The 16,337-nt window shown below is 36.6% G+C and overlaps 1 protein-coding gene across 1 annotated transcript; it reads right to left on the bottom strand.

Annotated features, from left to right (window-relative positions):
• Positions 1-12,592: 12,592 nt before the first annotated feature.
• Positions 12,593-14,408, bottom strand: LOC107005881 (CBL-interacting serine/threonine-protein kinase 5-like). Its single transcript, XM_015204532.2, has one exon. It carries the CDS (start codon positions 14,191-14,193, stop codon positions 12,730-12,732), a length of 1,464 nt encoding a protein of 487 aa, XP_015060018.1. The 5' UTR covers positions 14,194-14,408; the 3' UTR covers positions 12,593-12,729.
• Positions 14,409-16,337: the final 1,929 nt, after the last annotated feature.

The raw sequence follows: 16,337 nt of genomic DNA, 5'->3' as shown, positions 1-16,337 counted from the left end.
TACGCCACTCGTGACGGCCCGTCGTACCTGCGACGGTCCGTCCTGCACGTCCGTCAAAAAGTTCACAGACTCAATTTCAGTAAAAGGTCTGTGACGGTCCGTCGTGGCTACGACGGTCCGTACTGCAGTTCCGTCGTGAAGTTCAGAAAGTTGATCCCAGTACCTAGATTTTCAGAGTTTAAGTGTTTTGGAACGATGACCCCCGATGGTCCGTCGTGACCATGACGGTCTGTCGACTGTTCCGTCGACTCAGCCAGTTTCTATCAAAATAATCTTGCTGCTCGAATCGACTAAACAGGTCGTTACAGTAATTTTCTTCTTAAAAAATATTTTTTCAGCATTAATAATAGATGTATAAATCTGTCACTGTTAAAAATTATTTTCTGCATTAATAATGATTTGTCACTTACTTAGAAATTTTCTGCATCAATAATAAAACTACCGTTATTCTTTAAATTATTTTTCTGCCTTAAATAAATAAAGTCTATTCTAAACATAATTTCTGCATTACTAAATAAAATTATTCTTCTCCAAATGCTCTCAATTATCTTTTTTTTCTCCATTGCTAAACACTTTCTTTAAAATAATTTGTTTTATTTATAATATTCTGCTATTGCTTTTGAAATAAATTTTTTGCATTTTGTAATCACTTCTTATTTTCAAAACCAATTCATGATTTCCTTTTTCTGTCCTTATAACAATTTTGCATCTCTAAAATTAGTAAATAAGTTATTATGTTTCCTCGTTTGCATGCTCACACTTCACATGATAGCCTTTCACAATTATATGTTGTTTGCAAGCATGTCTAATTAAAATTTAGAGGTCAAATTGAAACCTATCGTGCTAAAATGAATGTCTTGTTTGCCTTGTTTGTTTACTTGGTGTTTTGGAGGACCTTATGCTTTATTTTGTCTAAGCCCACCCTATTAAGAGTCCAATGCCTCTTGGACATTAAGTTGGGACGATGAGGCACCTTATAGGTACGAAATGCGTGCGGTGGTTGGGTAGGGGTAGTTGGCTCTATCGAGATGATGACATCGACTCAGGCTTGAAAAGACAAACCTTGGTTTTGTCTGTCCTTATACGGCAGCCTGTTGAAAAAAACAAAAATTTGAGTGTTGATCCAAAAAGTCTCTTAGAGTCTCCCTTCCCTTTTGTCCATTTATTTGTTTGTTTAAATTATTTGGGGTAGCTTAAAATAAAAGAATAAATTCTTCCAACAATTTATACGGCTTGGAACTGGTTAAGAATGGGCGCCACTATCCCAGCTCGCTTATCTCTTTATTAATTGCTTAGTATATATACTTTATTGCTATCACTTAGACTCGCATGTTTAAATATTAATTAGGACAATAATATGAGTTATTTTGTTCAAATTGTTTATCACATAGTCTCATATGTTATACTAAATAAAAATGAGCTTAATTATTTATTTATTGCTATCATCTTAAATTAGCTAAAATAATAAAATATTTTAATTGCTTAATATTATGCTATCACCTAGCTAGCATGTGTAAAATTAAACTAAATAATGAAGTGATCTTATTTGCTACTTGTAACCCCCACATAAATTGCATGAGATACGATCAGGACCCACATTTGTGTACTTTGAGGGATACCTAACACCTTCCCCTCGAGGTAATTTGAATCCTTACCCATTTCTCTGGTTCGCTTACCTTAGTTAGACTTAGTTAGATTATATAGGTGCCCTAACGCGCCTTAATTCATTAGTGACGATTCTTCAAAACTCAAAATCCCAAAAGAATTATTAGGTCGTGCACAAAACCCGTTTTGCAAAAAATGGGGCGCGACATAAGCAGAAAGATTTAACTAAAAAGGAATAAGAAAATAATATATTATAAAATAAAATTTAAAACTAATACAAAAATTACTTACAAATGGTCATCACTATAAGCACTTAACATAATATAGTACAAACAATTTATTATTTTGTTGTAATTCATACAACGTGATTCAAAGCAGAGGCGGCTCAACGTACTTGGGGGTCTAAAGCAAAATTTTATTTTGAGGCTTAATATATAAACAAACTTCAGATACATATTTATTCAAAATTTATTTTTCTTACATTATTTAGAAGAAAAATATTAGTATCTAATATTGTTTTTTTAGTTATTGATTTTAAGTAAGATTTTATCAACTCACTATTGGAAAACATACTTTCAGTGAGGCAATTATTAATTACTATATGAATTGTTAACATAATTTTATAAGTAAAAATTGAAAAATATTAAATAAAAATAGAGTTAAAACCATAGAATCTGATTTAAGAAGTTGATAACTTGTTGTAATGTTTGAAACTAAAATTCAAAAAGAAATAAAAATAAATTATTAATTCACTTTTTCAACACTTTTCACTATTAATTCTTATTTTTAATAAAGTGTAAAAAAATATTAAAGTGGATAAAATAATATGTATTTTTATCATAATTAATCAATTTCTTTCTACAAATTTAACACATAATTTATTCTTAGTGATAATTCAGGGTCCCCAAAATTTGGGGGCCTGAAGCATAAGCCTTATTTTATAAAGGCAAGAGCTGCCCATGTCCAAAAGTATTCCCTCAGTCTCAATTTATGTGACTTATTTCTTCTTTAACCAGTAAAAAGAATGACACATTTCTATATTTAGTAAAAGTTTAACTATGAAATATCTAAGATACCCCCTAATGAAATGATTTACAGCCACACCGATGTCAACCATTCATTTTCGACCACAAGTGTAAAAGTCTTCCTTTCTTTTTTGAACTCCATGAGGAATCAAACTACATAACATAAAATGGGACAAAGAGAGTATTATTTTCTTCCAAACATTCTTTATAATTAATTAGTCAATCATAACGTCATCAATCCTGAAGGAATATTGATTGTATTAAAGTGTTGACCTAATAAGGGAATACATGGGAGATATATATAGGAGATATAGGAAGGAGTACTAATCCTAATAGGACTAGGATTAAGGAGTACTAATCCTAATAGGACTAGAATTAGTACACAGTAAATACTAATATTATTTAATACTATTTATTTAATACTATCTGTTATTATCCCCCCTCAAGCTGAGCTGAGCGGAAGCGAACGGAAGCTTGGAACTGAGGTAATCGTGTTGTCGGCTCAGAAGAGGCTTGGTGAGAATATCAGCCGGTTGTTCTTCAGTGGGTACATACTGCACAGTCATGGTGCCGGCCTGAACTTCATCGCGAACAAAGAGACAATCGGTATCAACATGCTTCATTCTGGTGTGTAGGACGGAAATCTTGGCCACACAGATGGTTGATTTGTTGTCACAATAGAGAGCAGGAACAGTGTGAGTGGCGCGGAGTTCGCGAAGAATATAGGTGACCCACATGGTCTCAGCAGCAAGAAGAGCAAGGGCGCGGTATTCAGCTTCAGTCGAGGACCGAGAGACCTTGGGTTGTTTTTTTGTACACCAGGAGATCAAGTTCGGTCCCAAAAAAACGAGAAACCCCGATGTAGATTTCCTGTCATTTTTATCATTTGCCTAATCTGAATCTGAGAAACCCTGAAGCTCCAAGTCCCCGGGTCGAATGAGTAAACCACGACCAAGAGTGCCAAAAATGTACCTGAGAATGCGTTTTAGACAATGGTAATCATGTTCCCTTGGTTGATGCATGCGCTGAGCAACTCGGTTGACAGCAAACTGGATGTCAGGACGGGTAATGGCCAGATACTGTAGAGCCCCAATGAGGCTGCGGAAGTGGGTGATAACGGCAAAGGGGGTGTCGGCTCCATTCGTAGATGAAGAGACTGCCATCGGTGTTGGTTGACTGGTGCATGTTTCCAGTCTAGCTTTCTGCAACAGATCTCGAGCATATTTTGACTGATGAAGAAACAAGCCGCTGCCTGTCCGAGAAACCTCCATTCCCAGAAAATAATGTAACGGGCCAAGGTCCTTCATTTTGAAGGTAGTATGCATAGCTCGAGTGACATCCTGAATGAGAGCTGCAGTAGAGCCTGTAATAATGATATCATCTACATAGACAAGAAGAATGACTGTACCGTGTGCTGAATGTCGAGTAAACAGACTCGTGTCGTGTACGCAACACGTGAAGCCGAGTCCCTGGAGGAACGTTTTCAGACGTGTGTACCAAGCACGGGGGGCTTGCTTGAGCCCATACAGAGACTTCTGGAGTTTGCAAACATGTTGAGGGAAGCGGGGATCAACATAGCCCGGTGGTTGCGTCATGTAGATAGTTTCATCAAGCATGCCATGAAGAAAAGCATTGGAAACATCCAACTGATTGATGAGCCAATTGTTGCGCACGGCGAGTGACAGTACCAGGCGAATGGTTTCCTGCCGAATAACAGGACTGAATGTCTCGGAGTAATCAAGCCCATACTCCTGATTGTAGCCTTTAGCAACCAAACGAGCCTTGTACCTGGAAATACTGCCATCTGCATTGTGTTTAATTTTGTACACCCATTTACAGCCCACTGGGTGCCGCCCATGGGGCTTAGGTACAAGAACCCAAGTTTTCTGATCAGTCAAAGCCTTAAACTCGTCATCCATAGCATGACGCCAATAAGCATTTTTTGAGGCAACAGAGTAGGTTGTTGGTTCACTATCGGGAAGGGGTGTATTTGGTAGTATGGTAGCCTGAAAGGTTTTGGGTTTAAAGATACCGGCTTTGCCACGGGTTAACATGGGATGAGTATTGGGGGGTGGCACGGGCGGTGGTGATTCGGGGGTGGCCGGGAAGGACCCAAAACGGATCGGGCTGGAGATGTTGTGGGTATGGGGTGGTTCGGGTTGGTTGTGAGTGTGGGTGGTGGTTGCGGGTGTATTGTGGGTGACGGTCGAAGGGGTGATGAGGGGTGGTTGGGTAGTGGGTGGAGGTGTGGGGGAAGGTGGTGAGGGACCCTGTGAGTATGTTGGAAAAAGGGGAAGGACGCCAATGAATGATGTATTTGTGGAGGAGGAAATAGACTCGTAGGGAAACTCATTTTCGACAAATTTGACATGACGAGATATGTAGACTTTATGAGTTTGTGGGTCAAGACAGCGATAACCCTTGGAGGTAGGATGATAGCCCAAAAAAATACAAGGACGGGATCGGGGTTGTAATTTGTGAGTAATATGAGGGCGTAGCCAAGGGTAGGCAAGACACCCAAAGACGCGGAGGTTGGTATAATTGGGAAGTTCTTGGTAAAGGAGTTGATAGGGTGATTTGTTGGAGAGAGTGTGACTGGGCATTCTGTTAATGAGGTAGTTTGCGGTGGCTAGAGCTTCTACCCAAAAGGAGACAGGGAGATGAGATTGATGTAGAAGAGTAACCACCGTTTCAATGAGATGGCGATGCTTACGCTCAGCCACCCCATTCTGTTCGGGAGTGTATGGACAGGAGGTTTGATGTATAATTCCCAGGGATTGCAGAAACTGGCCAAAGATGTTATTGACATATTCCTTTCCATTGTCACTTCGAAAAAGTTTAACATGAGAATTGAATTGTGTTTTGACCATTTTTTCAAAAGTGACAAAGGTGGTGTATGCCTGTGATTTGTGTTTTAGTGGGTACAACCAAGTGTATTTTGTAAAATCATCCACAAAACAAATATAATAGCGAAAACCAGCAAATGAAGGAACAGCAGTAGGACCCCATAGGTCAGAATGAATAAGTTGAAAAGGTGCAGTTGTACGCTTCTCAGATAAAGTAAAAGGTAATTTATGAGATTTAGCAATTGAACAGGAGTCACAATTGTTTACATGAATGGAAGAAAAACCTAATTGAGACATTAAAGAATTTATTATTTGAGTAGACGGGTGACCCAGACGACTGTGCCACAACAGACTGTGGCCATCAGCCGAAAGAGCCACCGGAGCCACAGGAACGCTTTCTGAAACTGGGTGGGCAGACGAACTTGTGCCAGGAAGAACGTACAGACCATGCTCACAGGGGCCCTGAAAAATCACCCTCTTGGTAGTATTGTCTAGGATCTGAAAATCATTAGAGGTGAACAAGAGTGAGCAATTATTGTCTTTTGTGAATTGGTGAACTGAAAGGAGATTGGATTTAATAGAAGGGACGTGGGTAAGGTTACCTAGGTGAAAGATAGCGGTGGGGGTTTTAATGGTACCCGTGCCAGTGTGAGAAATATTAAGGGACTCACCGTTGCCAACAGTAATACCATTGGAGCCATGATATGGATTTGGAGCGTTAAGCTTGGATAGATCAGAAGTAACGTGCATGTTGGCCCCAGTATCCAACAGCCATTCAGAGGAAGGGCCGGCTTGAGATGCATAATTGGCACGGTTATCACTATTTCGGCTCTCCTCATACCGAAACCAGCAACGAGCAGCGGTGTGTCCTGTTTTCTGACAGATTTGACAAGTTGGACGATCCCGCTCGTAAGTGCCCTGCCCGCCGCTGGAAGATGACTGCCCGCCGCTGCCGAAGGAGTGCAGGCTGTTGTTGCTGCCGTGCTGCTGACCGTCGTACGGCGGACGACTGCCCTGCCGACCGCCGCGCCCGCGGCCTCCGCTGTTTCTGCCGTAGCCGCCGCGGCTCCCCTGCCGGCCGCCACCACGCCCCCCGCGATAGTTCTGGCTTGCGGTGAGGGCGGTGGCCGGCTCCATAACAGCGGCTTCTCGGAGAAGAAGTTTGCTCTCCAGATCCACGTTGATTTCTTCACTTTTTAGCCACGAGGAGAGAGTAGCCAGGTCAACGGGCGTTGGACTGATGCGAACCGCCTGTTTAATGGAGGAGTAAGCTGATGGGAGCCCCCGAACGACGCACATGACGAGATCTTTTTCGGGAATGATTTCGTTCACGGTGTCGAGGGCTGTGATGATGGTGGAGACCTCGTCTAAATACTCCGCCATAGTTTTCGTGCCTTTGGTAATTGTGTGGAGACGATCACGCAATTGAAAAATATGAGAGTGGGAAATTGATGCATAGCGTGTTGCGAGGGCCGTCCACAGGGCTGAAGCAGTTGTGTAGGATCGGACGTGTTTCTGAACCGTGGGAGAGATGACCGCAATCAAACATGATCGGATCTGGCCATCCACGGCTTTCCAGGCGGCATGGGCCGGATTGGTTTTTTCTGATTTGTCCGTGGTGGTGATGACTGCCGGTGGCGGTTCTGTGCTTCCATCGACGTATTTGAGAAGGTAATTGGCCTCAAGGGCTGTAAGAACGGTGATTTTCCATGTAGGGTAATTTATGTCTGATAATTTTTCGGGAATCAAGGCATGAAGATGCCTGAGAAGGAGTTTAACGCCAGAAGGAAGTGAATCGAGAGGATCCACCTCGGTTGTCATGGCTGCCGCCGCCCAAGAGAAGAGAGGGAACGATCGGTGCCCTAAAGAGAGAAAAAAAAAACTAGAGAAAAGAAGATCTAGGTTTTCTGGCTCTTGATACCATGAAGGAATATCGATTGTATTAAAGTGTTGACCTAATAAGGGAATACATGGGAGATATATATAGGAGATATAGGAAGGAGTACTAATCCTAATAGGACTAGGATTAAGGAGTTCTAATCCTAATAGGACTATGATTAGTACACAGTAAATACTAATATTATTTAATACTATTTATTTAATACTATCTCTTATTAAATCCAAATATAGCAATAGTGTCATTGTCCTTAACAGTTCCACAAAGATTGATCATGATAACTTTTCTTATGCGGTCTATGACTATGACAAGAAGGAAATAAAAAAAGAAGAAAGAAATGATATATCAAAGATAAGAAAATGGATATTAATTTATAAGAGAGAATTGACATTAACACAATTTAGTAAGAAGATCAGATATGAGCTTTGTCAATTCATTTCCCTATCTAGGTGACTTTAAATAGAAAAACCTTAGGTGATGGGAGATGTCACGCCCCGAGCCTACACCTTGGGTGAGACTGACACTCGGTGACCATTGTTGGCCTCAAGTGAACCCTTGTCCTAGATTACTTAACTCAGCGGAAGACAAAGTCATACTTATAATAATGAAAGAACTTAACTGAATTGAACAATAATATAATCTGAAATGTTTTAAAATTTTAAACATTCAAAACTAGCAAAAATGTCAACCATGTCTTTAACTTAAGAATGAAAAGTACAGACTACTAGACCACTAAATGTCTGTGAGGCCTCTAAACTGACTGAGATGAATGTTGGGACAAACCCCACAACATTTTTATTGAAATAATCTAGAAAGCAATAAAAAGATATCCTTCGGAATGCAATGAGGCTCATCAATTGACTTTGGAATGCTTAACTGGATCAACAGTGCGCTGGATGTCAATCCTTGTTACCTGCGTCTGCATCATGATACGATGCAAGCCAACTGAAATCAGTACATTGAATATACGAGTCTGCAAATTGGAATGTTAAACAACACATAGTCTTGAAAAGGCGTAAAAATGAACACTTACCTTGACTTTGCTCAACTCATGATCTACTAACTCTTATTCGATATACGCAGTTTAAAAGTAAACATGCTGAAACCTGTGAATGTATACAAGTATACCATAATATCTGAGATGTATATAAAAATACAATAACTGATGTATATGAAAATACAATAATGTTGTGAGAGCTTCTCTAACTGACAACCATCACTTAATAGTTATAGTGATGATACAACGTTACTCGAATTACGCTACCCTGCCATCCTAACTTTTCCAGAATATAGGATCTGAACTGAACAATGGATCCACTAGTAAACTGTGAAAAGGAATCATCTAAAAGTATGACACTTTTCTACCCATGATGGCTACATTTTTTATGGGGGTTGTGAGTTATATGAACTCTCCCCCATATAAGTGCTCAATACTACTCCCAAAATATATGTACTGACTCTTATGTTTAAGAAAACATATTGATGTTGTGATTTGAGATTAGTGCTCAAAACTTAGTTTTTAAAAAGCTCTCTTGGAAATCATAGTTTCCTCTTTCTTCTATTAAAACTAGCTATATGAAATCACAGTTTCCTCTTTCTTCTATTAACACAAACCATAGGCTCTGTGGAAGTATACCTTCCTTTCTTTCTCAAAAGTTTGAAAATATTTCAGTTTAAGCTCTGAGGAACTACTTAGTTCCATTATAACTCTTGAGAAATGAACTCAACTTTATGCTCTTTGCATAATCTAAACTTAACTCTTAGGGAATATTTAGTTCTCTTATAACATTTGAGAATTTAACTCAACTCTTTACTTGAAACTTAAAACAAAGTTAAAATGTTTGTTTAAGACTCTTGAATGCTTTAGGAACTTACTTTGACTTGCTTCTTAACTTTTAGACTTGACTCATAACTTCCTTGACTTTGATCTTAACTTTCCTTGAATTGGATTATGGATTCAAGGATCATAATTTCATGTTTATGGATTATTTGATGATGTTTATATATACTTTAGAGTGTTGGAATCAACTAGAAATGATAGGTTCATCACTTAGGAACTAGTACGAAAATATTGGGAAAGAATGGGGTCTCCAGGGGGTCGTGACGCTCTGAGAGGCGCGGAGCGCCAGAGCCTGACGGACAGACATTGTCCTCGGGCCCTCTGTCTGGCTCGGCGTGCCAGGGCATGACGAACAGAGTCTGTCCTGAGGCGCTCTGGTAGGCGCAGCGCCCCAGGTCCTGTCAGACGGGTTTTCTGACTTTTTCTTCTCCGATTTTCAATTCTAAACCTCCCAAACTTCCATGAATTTTCCCCAAATACTTAAAATTATTAATATACTCAATACTCAATAAATTAGACCAAATAACATTCCAAAAACAAGAATAAAACTAGATATGAACTACAATTCGATCAATGAAAAATTCACAACTTTTCATCATGTACTCCCATATTCATCATTCCATATACACTAACTTGGACAAAATTTAAACAAATTGGGTGTGGGTAAAAGGACCCAACACCGAATGATCTCACATACCTCGATAGGGATCACCCCCGACGAAATCCACGCAACTATCTTGGAGTTCTTGGACAATTCGTGTTCTTCCTCTTCTTTTCTCTTTTCTGTTTTCTCCCAAGTCCTAAGTGTTCTAAATTATTGTAAAACTGATTTAGGACTTGATATTTACCCCTAAATAACCCTTATAACGAATTAGGCAATAATAGGGTGAAAAGACAATTTTGCCCTTACTAAAATTCGAATGGACTTTCCTCAGTCCAACAACCCAACTTCCAAAAGACATATCTCCTTCATACGACATCGTATTTTTGCAAACTCGGCACGGTGTAAAAGATCTTCCCAAGGGCTTTCGAACCATATAAAGAGCGCATCCAAACTCCTTCTAAGGTGGGAGTTATGACCGTTTGGAAATGATCAAAACTTATTTTGAAAGCTGGAAATTTTCTTGATTTCCCTACTTAATTCTAAAAATATTTGTTCTTAGTTTCTTAGCTTATTCTTAGATATTTCAAGTTACGAGATGTTATAGGAGAAGAAGGGGAAAAAAAATAAAAGAGGTATGTCAATTTCCTACTTAATTATGTAATCTTTCATCTTCACATGTATTTCATTAAATAATATAATTAGGAGTCCTTTTGTCTTCTTGATAATTATTACTTATGGGAATTTAATATTAATTCACCATATAACATGAATAAATTGTAATCGAAAGAATTTGATAAATTTGATATTGGCTTAGTGTGTAACTCTCCCTTGTATTAATTAAAATTTACTATAGTATTTAATATTTAACTAACAATTTATTATATGATTAATAGTATTGATATTTGATATATGAACAAAATGATAATCTAACTTTTGTCTAACATTCTTTCCACTTTTAGTATAATATGATAAATGATATAGGATTACTAATTTTATATTATATACATATAGATTATAGATGATAAGTGATATTAAATTTGATTTTAATTATGAATTAATCTAAGAAAGTATAAAAGTCATCACATGTTAATAAATTTAATATTTAAATTAAACAATCAAATGTTCTAAAACATTTTAATTTATAGTAAGGATAAAACAGTATTACAACTTTTAACTTTTTTCTTTCCACTTATAGTAATATATAATATGATATGATGATATCATACTTTCGTGACATATTTGAATATTTGACACACAAACTTATGACAGAAACAAAGTAGTATAAAATTTAACTGGAAATTGCAAGTGCGAAATTGAAATATCTACTATAACAAGTACTCTAACTCTATTAATTGCATGAGGTGTACTGAAATTCATTATTACTTGGCTTGCAGTCCACAAATCAATCAAGATTAGCTTTTTGTAAATAAAATTCTATACATCAACCTTATATCTTATACCCCAAAACGGCGTAAGATAAACATATTCATCTTTAATTTTTTCTGCTACGCCTCTGGGACTGGGATCCCAACTGTTAACTGCAATGAGGAGAATAATAGGAAGTAGAGGGCACCCTGAATTGGCTAGTAGAGAGACATCATACCCGACCAAACGAAGAGATTTTTGTGATGATGGGTGACATTCTATGCAAAGGCAACCTATAGAGCTTAGTATTTCACAAAAACTATGATCATCTGGAGCACCCATCATATCATTACTCAGCAATAGAAAGATTCCACCATAAATGGACCTCGAGGTTCCGCCACGATGGAATCCCATTCATTATCAGATAGAACAAATCTTGAGCACGAATTTTGATCAAGAATAAAAGAACAATAGAAGGATTGTTGTTGTTGATGATTCTTTTCAATTTGATTTACTTTGTAATAATAAAATCATCTGTCCAAACTTTAAACTCATTGAAGGTTTGTGGAATGTCCATCTTCAATTTTTGTTGAACTAAATGAATAGAAGAAGATTATTGGTGATGAATTGTTGGAGCAATAGGAAACTTTATATAGACCGTAAGATATGACATTTGGGCCTAACTCAATCCCAAAAGCTAGCTCATGAGTGGAGGTTTGTCCATGTCCATATAAGAAGACCAAATTCTCATCCCTCTACCGATGTGGAACATCTTAACACTCCCCAACATGCCCAGACCTCAACTGGAGCGTAAACACTTCTAAATGGGGGGAAGGGAGACATCATCGGTGAACAACAAATTAGGATGAGTTTGGTTCTGACAATATTAAAATATGACATCTGAGTCTAATTCAACCCCAAATGTTAGTTCATGAGGAGAGGTTTGTCCAAGTCCATGTAAAGAGACCAAATTCTCATCCCTCTACTGATGTGGGACATCTTAACATAGACTTTGAGGAAAGACTAGTGTAGAAATAGGAATCTAAGGTTTCAAAAAATGTAACAAAATAATTAGGAAACAAAATAGTAACAAAATAATTCGGCAAGCTAGTTCAGTTTAGTAGTTTTTGAGGCAAATTTATAGTTTTGTTTTATTGGAAAATTAAAAATTCTATTTCTGATTTAGAAAATAAAACATAAGTTACTTTATGTTAAAACATGTCTTATTTAACATTTTTTTTATCATGGTATACCTATGGGTACAACCATACAAGGAAAGAAAGAGAGATTAATCACAAAAAAGTTAAGAAGACGGTCACCTTTCGTTGTGTATATATAAATATCTCATTCAGAAATCACAAACAATTTTACAGTTCAAGTCTCAATCAATTACAAACAAATGAAGGAAAATAAAAAGTATGAAGGGTATATGGCTATGAGAAGATATATATCTATTATCCCTTCTGTATACAATTAATATTTGGTTTTGATGACATACAAACCAAATGCAATTGTTAATAATGAAATGAATATATTGTATTTTGTTTTCACACGCTGGATGACAAATTAGCAGTTATATCGTCAATATCTTGTAGTTTATTTTGAGTCAAATCCTTGCAACTAGCACACTTGACTGGAATTTTACAGTCTTCCTTTTCACAAATATCACTTAACGCTTGCTCAACATGCCATGTCAAAACAATGTCCTTTAAGTTTGGTTTCACCTCCTCCTCCAAAAACTTTGTATACTCTTGTGAATCCCCTGAGATTTTTGAAAACTTAACCACAGCCACTTCCGGAGCCACTTTGAACACCTCGATGTTCACCAATAAACGTGCTTTCGGCCTACTATCACAAGAACCTTGCAGCCTCAATGTTGATCCATTAACCCTTGCAACTTTAAAATTCAATTTCCTAGCCAACAATTGAATCTTGGCCATGATGATTGTGGCTGAACACCTCGATGTGAAAATGGACTCTGTTTTCTTCTTGTTCTCAAACAAGCTTGATAAATTCGCACCAGCTGACATAGATGAGATCAATTCAAAAGCATTCAATAACGCTGGTGAAGAGGGTGATTTTATCATCCCTCCATGTTTTAAGTATTCGTCAGATCTTCCAAATTTATCTAACATAGATATTGTATCGTGTTCATGATCAGTTAATAATGACGATGATGAAATATTTCCATTATAAATTGGCATTTTAAAATCTTTTCTAAACCAACGGTCTTTCATTATTCCAGCTATACTTATCCTTTTTTGTGGATTAGGGATTAATATTTGTGATATTAAACGCTTTGCTTCTGTTGATAACCAAGGGGGAAATCTATATTCTGCTTTAAAAATCTTTCTATACAGATTCACAAGATTACCATCTTGAAAAGGTAAACACCCTGCTAGAAGAACATATAATACGACTCCGCAGGACCAAAGATCAGCCTTGCCACCATTATAACCTTTATTTCGTATTATTTCAGGTGCAATATAGGCTGGAGTTCCACACTGAGTGTATAGAAGACCATCATTCAGCAATTGCTCTGGCAAAGCCGATAGACCGAAATCTGTTACCTTTAAATTCTCATTTTCATCAAGTAGGAGATTTTCTGGTTTTATATCACGATGAGAAACACCACAACTGTGGCAAAATTCAAGAGCACTTATTAACTGCTGAAAATATTTTCGAGCTATGTCTTCTTTAAGCCTCCCTTTTGCTACTTTTGCAAAGAGTTCACCACCTTTAACGTATTCCATGACAATGAAGATCTTTGTTTTCGTTGCCATGACTTCTTTGAGTTCAACAATGTTAGGGTGTCGAACAAGGCGCATAACTGATATTTCCCTCTTGATTTGCTCCATCATTGCTTGAGATTTCACAATCTCTTTCTTGATCACTTTGATAGCAACATTTTCACCAGTGACAAGGTTGGTTGCATGGAAGACTTTAGCAAACGTTCCTTTGCCTAATTGTCTCCCAGTTTCATATTTACCGAACAATATTTTCTTCTCCATGATGATTTTGAACTACTACACAATTTGCAGAATCAATTCCTTGCGCGGTTTGTTATGAGAAAAACAAGTTGTTATTGGAAGCTGAAACTGATGATGATAAAAGTATTGATGGATTCGAGAGCTGAGATTAGAATATGTAAAGCACATTGATCAGAAAAAGAAGATTACTATAATTTTGTTGAAATTAGTAAAATAGCCTTTGGACAAAGGCTAAAGACAAATGGAAATGAATTAGTTCTTTAGTTACTGTTATATGTAAATATTTATATATTAAGGAATTAATGTTTGATAAAGACCATTTCAAAATTTTCTAAACATACTGCGCGTGCTGTAGTGCATCTGCATCTTCAATGCTGTGCTGTTTTTCAAAAGTCAGACTCAATTATTCTTTTTAATTATGATACACTACTACGTGAGCACCTGTCACTATACTTTTTTTTTTTTGGTAAATAAAGAATAAGTCCCCTTCCTTAGTGTTTTATCTAGATTTTAATCTAAAATTGATATCTAACGAACTCTCAATATTCAATAGCTTAATAAATAATGTTGTGTGCGATTGTCTGTAATGTTACTATAACTGTACTCAGAATTGGAGTTAGGTGTGATTTATGAGTTCGAACGAATTGAATAGTTTTTTTGTATATTTGATATTTGTACTAGAAAATTAATTAAATATTTATACATATTAATTTGTGAACTCCTAACAAAATTAATTGACGATTTTTAACGAAATTTAGAAGTCTAAACTCTTAATGCACGCTTCGCGTACAGGGGAATATCAAAAGAATATTGTGATGGAGGTGATTCTTCTCTTTTGTGGAGTGTAGCCAAATATTTGTTCTTTTGCCATTTGTCAATCAACCTGTGACCAGGCAGTTGTGTACCAAAAATAAAAAGAACAAGTTATTTACTAGATCTGTTTGAACAAGCGTACTGTATAGGAATTAAAGAAATGATTTTCTATGTTTGACAATATCAATTTTATTAAGGATAAGAAAATGACATAATTCATAAAAGAAGGCTATTGACATAGATAAAGATAAGGACATGAATCATGATGATAAAGATGACGCGGCTCCTACTCTGCAACAGGAAAATTATATCCTAGTCATGAAATTAAATAATTACAACATTTAGGCACGTAATAATTAAGCAAAACCTGTATCAATTGTAAAAAATCTTCCCTTAACTACATTGGTAATATGTTGTAGGCCACTACTCTTAAATATTTTTTATTTCCTACAATTGTTGTTGACTATCATAACTTCATATTGCTATTTCACGCTTACTTGAATTTATACATTCTAGTGGGTGTGTGCATGTTTTTAATTGACGAATGACAAAATTTTCTTCTTTATTTTTATTGGTCGGAAGTAAATATTACACTAGTTTAGTACATGTCGAAAATATATACACAAATCACAAGCATTAACAGCTATAACTAAATTGGTAGAGCACACGCACGTCAATATTTTCTAAGGGAATTCATCATACTATAAGAAAAAATGATGTGCATGGTTGAGAAATTGATGTTTTACTCCATAACTCCCAATATGTATTTAAAACCCACATCCCACAATACGCAATTAATAAATCATCAACGTGAAATCAAGACTTCATCATATTACTTTCTGCATGGTAATGTTAGGTTCAACAAAAGATCTTGAAGTATTCACTGATGAATTTTCCCTTCCTTGAGCTCACTCACTTGATCTCCTTGCCTTGTCACTTTAACAACTTAATTATTTCTGTATGTCCAATTAGTTAAGTCGAAATCTACCAACTATTTAGTTTTGAAAATCCGCGTCCTACAAGTCATATAAACCTTAAAGTTTACAACCAAGATTTTCTTCTCTATATATTTAGTTACTATCAACCGACCCTATGAGTGTGTTTGGTATCAAGGAAAACATTTTCTGGAAAATGTTTTCCAATTTTCCCATTTTTGGTTGGGACAAAAGTTTTCCAAATCAACTCATTTTCCTCAAAATAAAGGAAAATGACTTCCCTTCAAAAATTAAGGAAAACATTTTCCATAACTCTCCTCCAATTTCAAATTACATTTTTTTTAGGAAAAACATCAATTTTAAAAAAATATTTTCAATTTCAAAATTCTCTTTTTTCACCTGATCCCTGACCCTCCC

Source organism: Solanum pennellii, chromosome 12, assembly GCF_001406875.1.
Source record: "Solanum pennellii chromosome 12, SPENNV200".
NCBI lineage: Eukaryota > Viridiplantae > Streptophyta > Magnoliopsida > Solanales > Solanaceae > Solanum > Solanum pennellii.
The sequence above is the reverse complement of the archived record's forward strand: the minus strand, read 5'-3'. Positions and strand labels throughout refer to the sequence as shown.